Source organism: Adiantum capillus-veneris, chromosome 15, assembly GCF_014529385.1.
Source record: "Adiantum capillus-veneris isolate H3 chromosome 15, ASM1452938v2, whole genome shotgun sequence".
In the NCBI taxonomy this organism is placed as follows: Eukaryota; Viridiplantae; Streptophyta; class Polypodiopsida; order Polypodiales; family Pteridaceae; genus Adiantum; species Adiantum capillus-veneris.
In genome coordinates this window covers 64,195,176-64,211,982 of record NC_140945.1, presented here as the reverse complement: position 1 = coordinate 64,211,982, position 16,807 = coordinate 64,195,176, and the positions used below count along the sequence as shown (strand labels likewise).

The 16,807-nt window shown below is 44.1% G+C and overlaps 1 protein-coding gene across 2 annotated transcripts in view; it reads left to right on the top strand.

The window, feature by feature from the left end:
- Positions 1-14,259, top strand: part of LOC147440791 (uncharacterized) — a 61,127-nt gene extending 46,868 nt beyond the window's left edge. The window contains exons 2-7 of one of the 2 annotated variants that reach the window (XM_086482635.1): positions 11,413-11,601; positions 11,683-11,774; positions 11,959-12,018; positions 12,325-12,394; positions 12,628-12,768; positions 13,630-14,259. In XM_086482635.1, coding sequence (XP_086338761.1) covers positions 11,413-11,601; positions 11,683-11,774; positions 11,959-12,018; positions 12,325-12,394; positions 12,628-12,768; positions 13,630-14,019 — 942 coding nt within the window. In that variant the 3' untranslated portion in view covers positions 14,020-14,259. Of the gene's footprint in view, positions 1-11,412; positions 11,602-11,682; positions 11,775-11,958; positions 12,019-12,324; positions 12,395-12,627; positions 12,832-13,629 lie in introns of both variants that reach the window. The other variant, XM_086482634.1, reaches the window with a different exon arrangement.
- Positions 14,260-16,807: the final 2,548 nt, after the last annotated feature.

The window sequence follows — 16,807 nt, the reverse complement described above, 5'->3', positions numbered from 1 at the left end:
CTGTTTTCTTCACTGGAATGAAATGAGCTTGCTTGCTAAATGTATCAGTAACAATCTAGATACCATCGTGCCCACTCAGTGTCTTCGGGAGATCAAAAATGAAATCCATAGCAATACTTTCCCAGGGGCGGGTGGGAATGAGTAAAGGCTGTAACAATCCCCGTGCTTTATGCATGTCAGACTTGACCTTCTGGCAAGCAACTGCGTACAAAATCGTCCACGTCCTTCTTGAGTCTCGGCCAAAAGAAGTATCTCTCTACACCTTTCTTGGTGGTATCAATGCCGCGGTGTCACAAGACGGGCACCACGTGCCAATAGAAAAGAACATACTGAACAAACTTTTAGCACTTCAATAACAACTGAACTGAGAGAGAGAGAGACGACACGCGAGACGGAGTGGTGGAATTCCACCCAAAGAGTATTGACCCCAAACCTTGGCGTCCCTTTCGGTATTTCGGCAGTTTACATGAGAAGCCTTCAAACTCAAAAGCTTCTGGTCCAAAAGCAATGCCAAAAAGCTGTCAACGTAATCACAGAATTCCGTACAACTGCCATGTCAGCACTGTCAGCGCAAAATGCAGAAACTGCCATACAACTGCCACGTCGTCAATTTTTGGCGCAAGTCTTTCTTTGTGTGTGTGTGGGTCTTGCTTTATTTTAATCCTTTATGTCACTTGGGACCCCATCGGACGGGGTCCGCAGAAGTTGGTAGGACTTCTTCTTCTATTACTTGTTCTTCTTAGGTTTCCTTTATGTCACTTGGGGCCCCATCGAACGGGTTTCCCATAAGTTGGTAGGACTTCTTGTGTTACTTGTTCTTCTTAGGGTTTAGGCCCCTCGGCCGACATCTGCAAGTTGGCTCCATTCTTTAGGCTTTGACACATCAACAATTTGTTACACATGGCCTTCTTGCACTAAGACTACACCCAAACTACGACCACAAGCATCACAATATACTTCAAATGACTTCTGCAAATCCGGCAAAGTCAAAACTGGTCCTGTAGTTAATTTCTCTTTCAATGTCTAAAAGGCAGTCACCTCTGTGGGTCCCCACGAGAAAGGGACTCCTTTTTGTGTCAAAATATGCGAAGGGGAAGCAACCTCTGCAAACTTTCTAATGAACTGCCGGTAGTAAGAACATAAGCCCAAGAAGCTTCTAACTTCATGGACATTCTTCAAATCGGGCCAATCACGTATAGTCACAATCTTGGCCGGGTCTATCTGCACTCCTGCTACTGAGACGATGTGTTCCAAAAAGTGTCTCTGATAAGAAAAATTCACATTGATCACCAACTTGTGATCTCGCAATGCCTGAAAGACCTGTAGTAGATGTTCTCTATGTACCACCTCATCTGTCACAAGGCGGGCACCACGTGCCAATAGAAAAGAACAGACTGAACAGACTTTTAGCACTTCAATAACAATTCAACTGAAAGAGAGAGACGACACGCGACACGGAGTGGCGGAATTCCACCCCAGAGAGTATTGGCGCCAAACTTTGGCGCCCCTTTCGGCATTTCTTTATATTGCATCAACATAGTACAAGCCGGTACCCCAGACTTTGCACCTTCTCCAGGAAGCATGCCAGAGAATGAGCCCTAGCGTCATATTTAAAGGCCCTTGGCTTGAAAAGCAGTTACAATAAAAAGCCTTCAAAACTCAAAAGCTTCTGGTCCAAAAGCAAAGCCAAAAACTGCCAGCGTAAATCACGGAAATCCGTACAGCCTGCCACGTCATCAGCTAGCGCAAAACGCAGAAATCTGCCCTTAGGGTTAGGGTTAGGGTTTTCTGCAGTTTTAGGGTTTTTGGCAGCTGAATTAGGGTTTGCAGGTTTTAGGGTTAGGGTTTCCAGAATTAGGGTTTCAGCAGTTAGGGTTTTTGGCAGAAATTAGGGTTAGGTTTTCTGCTCTTGGGTAACCAGGTCATCACTTTGCGGCACTTCTTCTGTTACTTGTTGTTCTTAGGGTTTAGGCCCCTCGGCCGGTAGCTCCGTTCTTCAGTAGGTCGACACGTCAGTTTGTTACACATTTGACAATAATGCCATCAAAGAAAGTGCCGACAAAAAATCTGTAATCTTGGAAAATCCTGTCCATCATTCGGTTAAAGGTCGCTGGAGCATTGGTAAGGCCAAAAGGCATCACCAAAAACTCGAATAAATCGAAGGTCGTCCGAAAAGCTGTCTTGTAGACATCTCTCGACGCGATTCGGATCTGATGATGTCTGCTCTTCAAATTGACCCTACTGAAACAAGAGGATCCCTGTAGTCGGTCAAGAATATCATTGATCCTCGGAATCGAAAATCTGTTCTTGATGGTGATTTTATTGAGAGCTCTATAATCAATGCACATTCTCCAAGATCCGTCTTTCTTCAAAACCAACAACACTAGAGAGGAGTAAGGTGAAGTACTCGGTTGGATAAGACCCTTTTCGAAGAGATTTTCACTTGGTTCATAATCTCTTCACTCTGGGCTCGGCTCACACGGTAAGGTGGCGGGTTCGGTGGTGTGCTTCCAAGTATCAGATCAATGGTATGATCCTTAGGACGAGCTGGTGGCAACTCGCCTAGCAGGCCCTCAAAAAAGCAATTGGCATTAGTGTGGAGAAAATCATGCCGTTCTTTATCAAGTTCAAACATATTTGTCCTATGTTCATCATTCAACTCTTTCAAAAAGATCGAGTAAACAAACAAACTGGATTTCCATTAATTTCGGAACGACCGAAGCCGATACAATAGGGACAGACTCGCCCTTCAGTTTCACATCATGGCGTTGTTCTTATGGTACCAAGGAACTCCCAAGACAACATCACAACCTTCCAAGGGTATTATGTAAAAGTCCTCGTGCCTTAAATACCCTTGACAATGCAACCGAAGTTTGCCAATGACAGGTGTAATGGCCATGTCCCTGTCGGGTGCAGGTAGAACTGCCTCTGCTTGTGGTCCCATCCGATCGGGTGTAATCTCGAGCCGCGCCGCCAATTTAGGTGAAATGAAGTTGGCCTTGGCTCCTCCATCAAAGAAAATCAGGGCTTCTTGATCTTTCACTTTGCCCCAAGCTTGGCAAAGTTGTGTACTTTCATCAATCGTGCTTAGGTCAGTACCCATGCAATCTGGAACCAGTCCTGCGTTCATCTTGCCTTTTCGTCCACGTTCCTTAGTTGCTTTCGAACTCTATGGCCTTTCTTCATTCTATTCTTGTTGTGCCTTTTTAAGGCACTTCGCGGAGATGTGCCCATGTTCCCCGCATCCAAAACACTTCCCTTCTTTGATGTAGTTGGCCCTCTCTGGAAGAGTGAGCCGGGGTCGTGAATCCTTATCTTTCTTTTCTTAGGGACTCTTCTTCTTTCTACTTTCATTATTAGAAGTCTGTTCGGTTCTCTGAGTCATGATCTCATATGTGGGGTAAGTCAAATTACCTAAATGTATGGCAAAACCCCGTTTCGCATGACCCATCAATTCTTGAATAGAATTTGACTTTTGTTCTAAGCAATGATCTAGGTGTTGGAATTAGGGTTGCACAGAGACGCACACAGCTTGGAGAAGACGAAGGAAGCTCAAGGCACACAATACAGAGTGTGTTTCTTTGTATGCAATGGAAAGATAGATGGCCCTAGAGTGATGGGCGTATATACAATGCACAGGGGAAAAAACCTCCTAAAGAGGGAAAAAATGCCCCGGCGGTCCTAGTGTGTTCACACACATCACTACCACATGTATATGGTAACAAATCCCCCTTGGAGTGATGCGGTGAACGAGAGCTGGCACATGAGTAAAGGGAAGTGCCATGCCCTAAGGACATGATCAGTCCACAAAGGGGAGTAAGCCCAAAGATTTTCGGAAAGCTTCAAGATTCTCACGAGACAATGCCTTTGTGAAAAGATCTGCAAGGTTGTCCTGTGTTGGCACATAAGCCAAGCTGATCTCTCCTACTGAGAGCCTCTCCCTGACATAGTGGTAATGCACCTCAATGTGCTTTGTGCGAGCATGAAAAACTGGGTTCCTCGCAATTGTTATTCCGCTCTGACTGTCAGCGTAGATAGTGTTGGCAGTGTCCTGTCCAACACCCAAATCAGCCATAAGGCGTCTGAGCCATACACACTCAATCATAGTTGTGAAGACTGCCCTGTACTCAGCCTCACAACTCGAAGTGGCCACAATAGGTTGCTTCTTGCTCAACCATGATATACATGAACTGCCAAGCATGAAACAAAAACCACTTGTGGACACTCGCGTGTCAAAACAACCAGCCCAATCTGAGTCCGAAAAAGCATGTAAGTCTGGCGGCAATGATCCCCTCTTGGGATAAAACAAGCCAAGATGTAAAGTGCCACTAAGGTAGCGGAAAATCCTCTTGACAGCCTGCCAATGCTTAGACCCTGGGCTATGCATAAATCTGCTGACTTGTGAGACTGCAAACTGAATATCTGGCCTTGTTGCATACATATATGAGGCAACCAACAGCAGTTTGGTAAAGAGTGACATCAGCAGGATCGCCAAATCTTTCATCTTGAAAGTAGCATTCAAATCAGCCTTAAATTCAACAATATGTCTCTCATTTAGTCCAGTGACATCAACAAATCATCGACATAAAGAACCACAATGAGAAGTACATCATCCTCACGCTTTACATACAATGTGCTTTCTGTTGGACTGTTACGAAAGCCTCGTTTAACCAAATGAGTGTCAGCTTTCTCATACCAAGCACGAGGAGATTGCTTCAACCCATACAAAGCCTTTTTACATCTGCACACTTTGTCCTCTTGTCCTTTTATGACAAAACCGCGAGGCTGCGTTACATAAACTTCCTCAAATATGTCACCATTCAAGAAAGCAGTAACAATGTCTGATTGATGTACATCCCAACCAAAATGAGCTGCCAATGCACATAGAAAATGCACAGTAGTCATATGACAAGTGGGAGCAAAAGTCTCTTCATAATCTATGCCTTTTTGCTATGCATAACCCTTTGCAACAAGTCGAGCCTTATGGCGATCGATCTCACCATTTGGTTTGCGTTTCAACTTGTAAACCCACTTCGTACCAATGGCCTTTTTGCCAGGAGGCAAATTACATAAAGTCCATGTGTCATTTTCTATAAGTGCATCATATTCTGATTGCATGGCAGCCATCCAATTTTTTGAATTCTGTGCTTCATCAAAAGACAGAGGCTCCTCAACATCATGTAAGCTAGACACAGCCAAAGCATAACAATCTGATGGATAAGATGCATGGCGAGAGCTTGAACGAGTACGACTAGACAAAGGTGCATCCAATTTACTGTCACGCAAAGTGTGCACCAGCCATTTTGGCATACCTCTAGCGTGCTCATTTTCAGCTCTTTCCTCATCAAGTACATCATGTACATCTGCATCAGTAATAGGCTGATCTGTAACATTTTCAGAAACCCCCATAGGTTGTACATTTGCCTCATTGGAAATTACATTCGTATTTCCACCACTGAAAAGAGGCAAGAAAGTGTCATAAATGTCCTGTGAGCTTACATTACTGTCTCTAGTACATGACAGCAAGGGCTGAATAGAATCTTCCACAAACACTACATCCCGTGAAACCAAAATACGTTTTGTTTGCGGATGATACAACCTGTAACCTTTGCTTTTAGCACTATAACCAACAAATATACATTTGACAGCCTTATCATCCAATTTTCTGCGCTGTGTTTGTGGCACCAAAGCATATGCCAAACAGCCAAAAACACGCATGTGCTCAATAGAAGGCTTTCTATCATGCCATGCTTCATATGGAGTAATAGATTGCAAAGCTTTCGTAGGACACCTGTTAAGTACATAAGTGGCACACATGATGGCCTCAAGCTAAAAAGAATGCGGCAAAGCTTGACTTTTGAGCATACATCGTGCCATTTCCGTCAATGACCTGTTTTTCCTCTCAGCAACACCATTTTGCTGAGGTGTATAAGGCATTGTACATTGGTGTTTTATCCCACGACTAGCCAGAAATGCATTAAATTCATGCGACATATACTCCCCCCCTCGATCGGAACGGAGGGTGCCCATAGTACATTTCGAGACATTTTTAGCCATAGCCAGAAATTGTTTGAAGCACATAAAAACTTCGGACTTCGCTTTAAGCGGGAATACCCATGCATGCCTGGAGTAATCATCAATGAAAGTCACGAAGTACAGATAATTGCCCAAGGATGGAGTTTGCATGGACCCACAAACATCACTATGCACAAGCTACAACCTGCATGTGGCCCGAACTGAACCATCCTTTGGAAACTTAGAACACTGCATCTTACCCAAAATACAGCCTTCACAAACATGTTTGACAAGTGTTTCAAGAGGCGGCAAAGAAGCAACCATATCATATTTCTGCAAACGCAGCAAACTGGCAAAATTCAGATGAGCAAAACGTGCATGCCAAAGTTTTGCATCTGAAATGGCCCTTGAATCTGCAACAGCATTTGCAAAATTTTGTCCACACTTGTCATACAAAGTGAGCTTATACAGCCCACGGCACAAGAGGCCAGATGCAAAAGTTTCATCACCAAAACTGAGATCATGAATTGTACATCTGTCGTCCACAAATTTGACTACAAGTCCAAGTCTAGCAAGTGCGGATACAGACAAGAGATTCTTCTTGGTCCCAGGTACATAAAGTGCATCAACAAGTGTGAAGGAACTGCCATTTGCAGCAGTAAGCACCATCTTTCCAACTCCCTGAACCGGATAAGAGGCATTGTTGGCACAAGTGATTGAATTCCCATGAGGGACAGACTCGAGAGAGGTGAACAATTCACGATGTGAGGTAATGTGCTTTGTAGCACCACTGTCGAAATACCACACACACGTGAATCTGCAGCAACCGACAAGCATGCATCATGGATAGCAGGATTGTAAGTGCACTCTGCGCTAAAAGCCCATTCTGCATCAACATCAGCAATATAGTCTCCTTTCACAGAAGACTCAACAATGGCTGCATTTGTAGTGGAACTAGCATTTGCAGTGGAACCACCCTCTTTCTTCTTAGCCTCTTTGACACCTTTTGACACAAGAACATGTTGCATCATATAAGCCCACATAGGGTAATTGTCCCCATCCAACCTGTCCTTAGCAGCAAACATCTTGAACACATCTGTGTTGTTGTTGTCAGCCATGGTAAATGTTGCACCTGATGTGAAAACTGTCCGAAAATAGGAGAAACAGAGCGGGAACAACACGTGCTATAGAGCACAAACCGTAGAAGACTATAAGGCACATGTTATGCAGAAAACGGCACTGACAAAAATTCTGCACAAAATGACGAAATAGCCTGTGCAGTACTGCCTGTAGTGGAAACGGAGGCCGAAATGAGCTATCCCGAAATATTTGTCGACCTGTGAACGCTCGCAAATCTTACTGAAATCGGAGAAAGTGAGCAGGCGTATGTTGGAGCAGCTGGCGACTAAGCCCGGGAGGACGCAACCTGCTTTGATACCAATTGTTGGAATTAGGGTTTCAGAGAGACACATACAGCTTGGAGAAGACGAAGGAAGCTCAAGGCACACAATAGAGAGTGTGTTTCTTAGTATGCAATGGAAAGATAGATAGCCCTAGAGTGATGGGCGTTACACGGGGGAAGAAACCTCCTAAAGAGGGAAAAAATGCCTCGGCAGTCCTAGTGTGTTCACACACATCACTACCACATGTATATGGTAACACTAGGATCTCTGTAGGAAGTCCGCAACAAAACGGCTCAATTTGTTATGTAAACGAGATCTTCTTAAATGAAGAAGCTGGTAGAAAAGAGCTCCAAAATTTCTCGCAACATGCGTCCAGAGAATCTCTCTTGGCCATCCGAAGATGATTCCAAGCAGTTCGTATATCTCGCTCGTACTCTCGAGTTAGCCAAGAAGAAATAAAAAGCCTTTTGAATTTCAGCCATTTAACTAGCGCTTTCTTGTTCAGTAGAAGGGTGGACCACCATGTTCGAGCATTTCCCTTGAAGAAAGAGGTAGCCCTCCGAATCTTGGAGTGCTCTTAGTAATGCCCTCTAGAGAAAGCTATGTTAAACTGCTGTATGAAGGCCAAAGCCCTCGAAGCATCTCGGAATCCAAAAAAAGTGTCAAACTTAATTGACTGTCCACCTTCTTTAAATTCTCTAACTCTCTTGCTTTTATCTTCAAGGAAGTCATACTGGTTGGCGTTATAGAAATGCTTCTTCTTTGCGTAAAATCTATGATCATCGGAGTTCGAACTATCTGAGGATGAGTCCTCTGTAGGACTGTCAAAAACTAGGCGGAACTTAGGCTTCTTTGCCTTCTTGCCCTTTCCGAAGCTTTGCTTTTTGCTTCGCTTTTTCCCTTTTTTTTGTTTTCTTTGCTCGAGTCAGAAGAGCTAGAAGAACTGTTAGAAGAAGAAGAAGAAGAAGAACTAGATACTCCTTCAAATCGCACACGTTTCTTCTGCTTTCTTGCCGAGGCAAAAGTAGATTGACGAACCAAATAACCCGGGACGTCGGTTCCTTTCTTCTGCTTTTTGCCGTGCTTTTTGGCTTTGTTGTTCGCGTGAAAAAGTTGACTAATCCGTGCATCAACCATCTCTTCTAATTCTTGTTCTGTAAACATCCTTGGAGTAGGAGGTTTCTTGAGTGCCGGTTTGATGGGTGGCTCTGTGGCGTTCTGCCACTGGGTGTGCACTTCTTCGAAGGATGTCTGAGTAAAAAATTTTACATATTTTTGATCCTTCGCAATGTTGATCATCATCTTTGTCGCTTCAATCTCTGCCAGAGTAGGCCGAGGTGGGCTGTACTCTTCATGCGAATCTTCTTCGTGATCTTTTCCCGCATCCCCAAATGCAGAAAAAGTCGACTGTTCTTTGTTGGAATCCATAAGTGTCGTGAGAAAAGGATCGGATTTCCCGGTAGAAGAGAAATTGGCCGCGCTCTGAATCTTGATACCACGGTAACAAACTTGGACACTCCAAGTCAAGATTCTACCGCGACATAGCGGAGATTCACTTCAAAACAGTTCACAATTCACACTTGATTCGACACGGCTTGTCACAAGACGGGCACCACGTGCCAATAGAAAAGAACGGACTGAACAGACTTTTAGCACTTCAATAACAACAACTGAAAGAGAGACGAGATGCGACACGGAGTGGCGAATTCCACCCCAGAGAGTATTGGCCCCAAACCTTGACGCCCCTTTTGGTATTTCTTTATATTGCATCACATAGTACGAGCTGGTACTCCAGACTCTGCACCTTCTTCAGGAAGCATGCCAGAGAATGAGCCCTGAGCACATATTTAAAGGCCCTTGGCCTATGAAAAGCAGTTTACATGAAAAGCCTTCAAACTGGTGAAGATAGAAGCACGCCCGGTGCGCGATGAAGAAGGGTGGGAGTGGCTAACAGGTCCAGCCTCGGAGGGCGAAGATACCTCAAATAAAATTCCAATTGCTCTGTCTGCTCTTTTGTAGGACCGGTATGCTTTCAAAAAAGCACACGCTTGATGCTCTGATACCACTGTCACAAGGCGGGCACCACGTGCCAATAGAAAAGAACAGACTGAACAGACTTTTAACACTTCAATAACAACTGAACTGAAAGAGAGAGACGACACGCGACACGGAGTGGCGGAATTCCACCCCAGAGAGTATTGGCCCCAAACCTTGGCGCCCCTTTCGGTATTTCTTTATATTGTATCAACACAGTACAAGCCGGTACTCTAGACTCTGCACCTTCACTAGGAAGCATGCCAAAGAATGAGGCCTAGCCTCATATTTAAAGGCCCTTGGCCTAAAAAGCAGTTTACATGAAAAGCTTTCAAAATCAAAAGCTTCTGGTCCAAAAAGCAGTTTTCATGAAAAGCTTTCAAACTCAAAAGCTTCTGGTCCAAAAGCAATGCCAAAAGCTGCAAGCGTAAATCACGGAAATCCGTACAGCCTGCCACGTCATCATGCCAGCGCAATTTTCGGAAATCAGTCACTCTGTTGCAGTTTTAGGGTTAGGGTTTCCAGAATTAGGGTTTGCAGGTTTTAGGGTTAGGATTTTCAGAATTAGGGTTTGCAGGTTTTAGGGTTAGGGTTTCCAGAATTAGGGTTTGCAGGTTTTAGGGTTAGGGTTTCCAGAATTAGGGTTTCAGCAGTTAGGGTTTCTGGCAGAAATTAGGGTTAGGGTTTTCTGCTCTCGGGCAACCACGTCATCACTTCGTGACACTTCTTCTGTTACTTGTTCTTCTTAGGGTTTAGGCTCCTCAGCCACATCTGTAAGTTGGCTCCATTCTTTAGGCTTTGACACGTCAACAGTTTGTTACACTAGATTCAAGACAATGAACACATCCTCAGCAGAAGTCTCTAGTTGTTGATTATGAGAAAAGAGAGGCGGCTTATATAGCCAATGTACAAGGGTCTACTGCATAAGCAATGCTGATCCAATCAATGATATCATAGAATAAGCCATGCAAGAGAGGTTTCCCATAATTTGGAGCTAGGTATAGTGACTCTAATGTTGAGGTTGATATTTCAAGAACCAATGATGATGGGCTACTTCGTCATCACGTGCTCCAACCGTAAGAACCTAGCTGTGCCATTAGGGGTGCTAGCACAGCCGGTCTCCATCAGCATGAGACTCCTGCCCACATCAACCACTATGCACAAGAATTCATGGAAACAAAGAACAAGAAAAAGACACGCCATAGATTCCCACCACCTTCTATTTAGGAGTAAACCCACGACGATCCGATGAGCTCTAGTGGTGAGTCACCGTGATTGGCCCACACTGTCCGTGCAAGGACCTCCAAGGGTCTATAGTCTATTTGTGGTCATCACACAAGATAGCTCACAAATGAGGCTAGGATCCTATTTATAGGATTCCTTAACTGCCCTTTTTAACTTTAAAGTTGTGTTTACATGGAGAGCCATTGCACTTACTAGACACTGCTTTGGAACCCATCGTAATGTTTAGGAACACAGGTCACTTGGCTGTGCAAGACTCTATGATAACTTGGGGGACACAAAACAAGGCTTAGGGGTGTAGTTGTCGTTCAAGAGTTTTAAGGGGGAGGGGTGCCCATGAACCACATCTGGCGTTATTCTCACCAGCTATTCTATCATTGCCTTAATGACAGCTAAACATATGCAATTTCTTCTCACTCTAGGAGGTTTGCCACAAGTATTGTCATTTGTGTATGGACCATATTATTTTTTCTAGCATACACATTAGCTACATGGTAAAGTCATATTTCTGAACTTTTACCTCATAATGCGTGCGCACGCGCCGATGCACTAGGCGCATGTGCGTGCATGTGGGCGTGCGCTTACTATTTGAGAATAGAATGTAGTTTCATTGCTGTGTTTCTGTTCGTATATGATGGACTCACCTGCCTCTTATTTGTAGTTGCGACACACGTTACTATTATGTGTGTACAGCTAAACCTATATCTTTAAAACATAGGTTCCCACTCGAGTGGCAGGTGGTCTGCTCTTCGAGTTGCTAGGGCAATCTGTTGGTGATCCACATCACAATGAAGAGGATGTTCCTGTGGTGGTTCGTTCTTGGCAAGCACAAAAGTTTCTAGTCACATCCTTACATGTGAAAGGGACAGTTCAAAATCTAAACGTTCTTGGAATTGAGGAGGTACAGGTATGAAAGCTGGGGTTAGCGATAAGTCCTATTTGCAAAGCTTTATTGGTTTTGAAAATATGGTTTTTCCTCTTGCTATAGGAATTAATTGGAGCTGGAGGAGCTGAGGCTCCCAAATCAATTTATGAGGTGATAGCGCACCTTGCTAATCGCCTTGCAAGATGGGATGACAGGTTTTGGTTTTTTACTTATGTCTAGTCCTGTTTTTTACCTTATGTGTTGTCCCTATAATTTATTAGAGTGTTTTGGTTTTCACTAAATGTTAGGCAAGCCAAGCACAAATAACTAAAAAGTTACTGGCTATTTCATTGTCATGCAAACATATGATTTGCTTAATGAAGGCTTTTGAACTTGTAGACTATTTCGAAAGAACGTCTTTGGGGCAGCAGATGAAGTTGAACTGAAATTTGTCAACAGGTGGGCATTTTGATACATAATATGACACTTGAGAATATGGCTGCTTACGTTTTGCCGCATTATACATCAGGTTGTATTGTTGTATTGGGATGTTCACAAGGTCATCATGCTTGTGTGCTAAATAGCAGAAAGGGCATGCAGCTATGCATGTATGTACACACGCGCGCATACATATGCGTCCTACATGCAACTGTGCATGCGTACCTACAGTAGAAAGGGCATGCCACATGCTTTATGTATTATTTACTGTACATGCAGCTGAACACTTCACGTTTTCTTCATGATAATTTGGCCTTTGTTATGTAGGCGGGCAAATGAGGATTTGGCTTTATTGAGCATGATCATGAATCAAGAGATCAGAAGATTGTCTACACAGGTATAACTTGGGATGCTGTACCTTGTCTTTTCTACAGATTTAGTGCCAGTCACCTTGTTATGCAATGTGCACACATGTGTGTGCACGCGCACGTGCAATTATTTGGTAGCACAAAATAGTACTCATTCAGGACTCAGTAATTGGTATCATATCTTAAAGTTTCTGGATGAAAGACATCACAACTGCATGCTTGAAACTCGCACTTACGTGAATACTGTAAATTTGGTATGCAGGTAATAAGAGTTAAGTGGTCTCTACATGCTCGGGAGGAAATCTTATTTGAACTAGCACAACATTTGAAAGGCAGCTGTACCCATGAGATACTCACAACTATAAGGAGGGGCACAAGAGAGATGATTGCCGAACAAGAAGCGGTGCGTGATCGGATTTTTACAGTCCAAGATGCCATGCAAAATGCAGTGCGGTCTGTCTTGCAGGTGGGTGATAAGTGGTTTTGTGTGCTTGTGATGATACGTGTTTTTGCGGGTGGGTAATAGCCAGAAAACTGCAGAGAGAGAAAGAAACTTAATTGAGGGGTCGCAAAGATGGTCCTTCTTTAAGTTTCAAAATCTGTCCAACAGACAGTATCACTCCTACCTTGAGAGTGAAGTGTATGTTGGGTGACTCTCCCAAGATGAGTGGCAAAGAATATACAATGGCTACATCAGAGAATGGGTGGACAGGGGGGTAAACCCAAACAGGTGGCTTGTAGTGCCAGTGAAGACCTATCACCATGAAAGAGGTCGTAGCCGCCTTAAACTAGTAAATGCCTGGTGCGGTCTTTTATGCTGTCTGAGCTGCCTTGGGTGCTCGTACTACTACCTTCTCAGTGTGTGTATCGGCTCGAGCCAGAGAGAGCTTCATATCAAAAAAAGTATAGCATGTAAATCTCTCACATTAAGAGGAAAGAGAGGGCAACATCTTGCGAAAATGAGCATGCTTTAGTATGTAATATAGGTACAATAAAGGTCGAGGAGAATGAAGGTTGGAAGTGGATGGGGGTTAAATCTCAACGAGTTTTTCCTAAGAGGAGCTGACTTATCAGTGGTAGTGACGAGTGGGAAGGGGAAGAGTTTTTTTTCCCTTTTTTGGGTGGGGTGGGGGTCTGGGGGGTCTTAAGAGTCAATCTGTGAACTCTAAGCTGTTTCATGTATTTTTAGTAAATTAAGAGTCGTACAAAGGAATCTCTGCAATAATAATGTGTTTGATCTCATTTCATTTTGTTTTGTGTGTAGGACAAAAGCGTACGGATTACGCACAATCTCACGGTTTTTGGAGGCTGTGGGCTCATACTCTCCATAATTACCGGTTTATTTGGTATAAACGTGGATGGAATTCCGGGAAGCTCGGGAGCTCCCTATACATTCTCTATATTCTCTGCCTGCCTGCTTGTTCTTGGCATTTTGTTAGTGGGAGCTGGATTTTTATGCCTAGGATTGAGGAGACCAATAACTGAGAGACAGCTGGCAGCAAGGAAGCTGGAGTTGCAACAATTGGTGAATTCCTTTCAGCAGGCAGCTGAACAGCATGCTAAGGTTCGTAGCACAGGCTCGTTTTTGCCACCTGAACATGAACATACGCAGAATCCGCAGCTGGATGACTTCGACTATGTGCTCATTGTGTGAGGCGATCAAATTCAAGAAAGGTCGCAAGGTTTTTGATCAAAAGCCCCTTTCTTCTATAAAATTGTGCCAAAGTTGTCAAGCATTTGTGGAATCTGCTTAATTGACCAGTTTAGGTTTGGGGGCATTCACTTAACTGAGTTGAGTCATCAAAATGTGTAGTAAAACTTGAGAGATGTACATCCATTTTGTTGGGTGTAAATTGTAATAACAAGCAAAGAAATCTCAAAGTTTTCTACCGAGTGCCCAGGACCCACCTGCCCATCTCCGTCGAATTCGGGGGTCGAGGGGCAGCTAATCACTGCCGTCTTTTGACGAGCGTTCCCTACCCAAAATCCCAGCCAGTAGCCGACTGACTTTCACCAGCTCAGCCCACGGAAAGTAGTTGCAGGGCTTGCCAACCCTGCGATGCCTTGTCAGCACCTAATCAGAGCGTCCCACCTTGACATATTGTAACAGCTGGCTGATCTCCATCAAGTCAGCAGAAGGTGGCTTGATGTCTGCCAGGTCAGTGTTGGAATCCCCTGCAATTACGAGCTGCCACTTGTCACGTGAGCAGTTGCTGCATGCACTGCTGTAGGCCGGCCCGCCCCCTGCCGACTCATTAGGTAGGGAATGGTCTTTTGGGGAATGGTCGAGAGCCATGGTGGGAGCACATATTAAGCGGAAATTGTCCCTGAAAAACCATTCCTGGCCGTTACAGTCCGGGGGGGGGGGCACTAGCCAGCGCTCTGCGGAAATTCCCAGCGCTGAGTTGGAGCTTTTTCATCGCAGCAGCTGCTAAATTTTTCAGACTGCCTATGGTTGACGTCTGCCGACTTGGTACCAACTGATTGGGCTGAGCTGCTGAAGCTTTCCGAGGCTGAGGTGGCAACGGTTGGTCGGCTGCATGTAGAAACTCCGCAGCAGAATAGCACCTGAATGGACGGGGTTGATCCACTTCCCACGACCCTCGACTGTGACGGCTGGGTATGGTCAGTTGGTGACCATTTCCTTGTAATGCATGCTCCTGCATGTCTCCTGACCTCCGCCGGTCATCATGGAGTTGCCTGCATCACAGGGAATGGTCACCAACATAACCATTTCTTACCTCGCCACAATTGCTGGTCAGCCTTTTCCACCACCAGCCATCGCTAGTCATCCACTCCTGCAACTGGCGGAATTTCCGTATTAGATCCCCAACCTCTCACTTTTCCTTACTCCAGAAAAGATTCTCTACTATCGTGGCGCCCTCCTAAGGTCCATTCCCTACCCCATCAGGGTTGCACTACTGTCTCCCTCGGGCTGTCAGCAGCTTTCAAAGCCTTCATGCTTCTGTTGCCCATAGCTTCCATTAGTATTATCAGTGCAGGCTACTAGCCTCTTCCAATTTTTAAAAACTTGGTCCTTTTAGACGAATTGGCATTCTCAACCGTCTTTCCTCCTTGAAAGGTGCTCACATTTACCCTCGGTGGTTTGACACTGAATTGTGCATATGACACGTCCTTAAGGTGCCCTCAAAGCCTTAACATTCAAAAAGCATAAATTCACACACCACAACCTATTCAGTGCACCTTGCTTTCTTCATTGTCAACTACCAGCTCAAGCAATTTTTTTGACCAAGAAGCCTCCAAGGCAATCAGCACATAAGCATCAAGCTTTAACATTCACAAGGGATTGTGTGCACATAACTCTCTAAATGCTCACACAAATCGATGGATTATGCCTACAAGGTATAACAAGTAAATCTCATGTTTAATTAATTTTAAGTAAGATTTTAAACCTGTTGTATATGTTTGGGGAGTCTCTTGCTTTGTTTGAGGGAAAGCTAGCTGTAAAAGTTTAAAATATAAGCCTTCCAACGAGAGGTCACCCATCTTAGCCTATGTTGTGGTAGTGTAACAAGTGAAATCTGATGTTTTATTTACTTAATGTCAGATTTTAACTTTTTTTAAAAATGTTTGCGGAGTCCATTGCTTTGTTTGAGGCAGAATTAGCTTCACAAGTTTAGAACACCGGCCTTCATAGAAGGTCACCCATTCTAGTGTGTATTTTGGTAGTATAATAAGAATATTCTGTTCAGTTAACTTGACACAAGGTTTTTAACCTATTTTATATGTTTGGGGAGTTTCAAAGCAAAACTAGCTCCACAATTTCAAAATATCAACTTTCTTGGGATGCCACCCATCCGAGCTTGTGTTTTGGTAATATAACAAATCTATTTCATATGTTTGGGGTGTCTGTTGCTTTGTTTGAGGCATAACTAGCCCCACAATTTTAAAATACCAGCTTTTTCAAAAAGTCACCAGTCCCAATTTTTCTCTCTCGGGAGGGCACTTAACTACAAAACTCTTATGAGCTAGTTGAAGTTCTTCTAAATAGCAAAAGAGCATGCTAAAGTGGGAGAAGAAAAAAATGTCGTTTTTTAAAGTGTCCAGTTCTCCCTTTCCTATGGGGAGGAAACTTTGGGTCCTTTGGGGGTGGTTGGCTTTGGCCTCTTAGGGGCGTTTCAGGGCTTTTTGGGGTGGATTTAAAGGCATGTTATATTGTTTTGAGGTTATGTAGGGACCTATTCAGAGTGTTGAGGGTTGTTAAGGAGCCTTTTTGTGGTGTCTCAGGGTTGTGTAGAGTGACTTTGGCTAGCGTAAACGTAGTGCGTGTGCAGAGAGAGAGAGAGAGAGAGAGAGAGAGAGAGAGAGTATCCATGCTAGAGGTTGCATGTGAATCCCACAAGCATCTTGGTATGATATGCATAGCTCCACAATGTATCATAGCAATGTCAGCATCATACGATTGACACTCCCTACTGTCA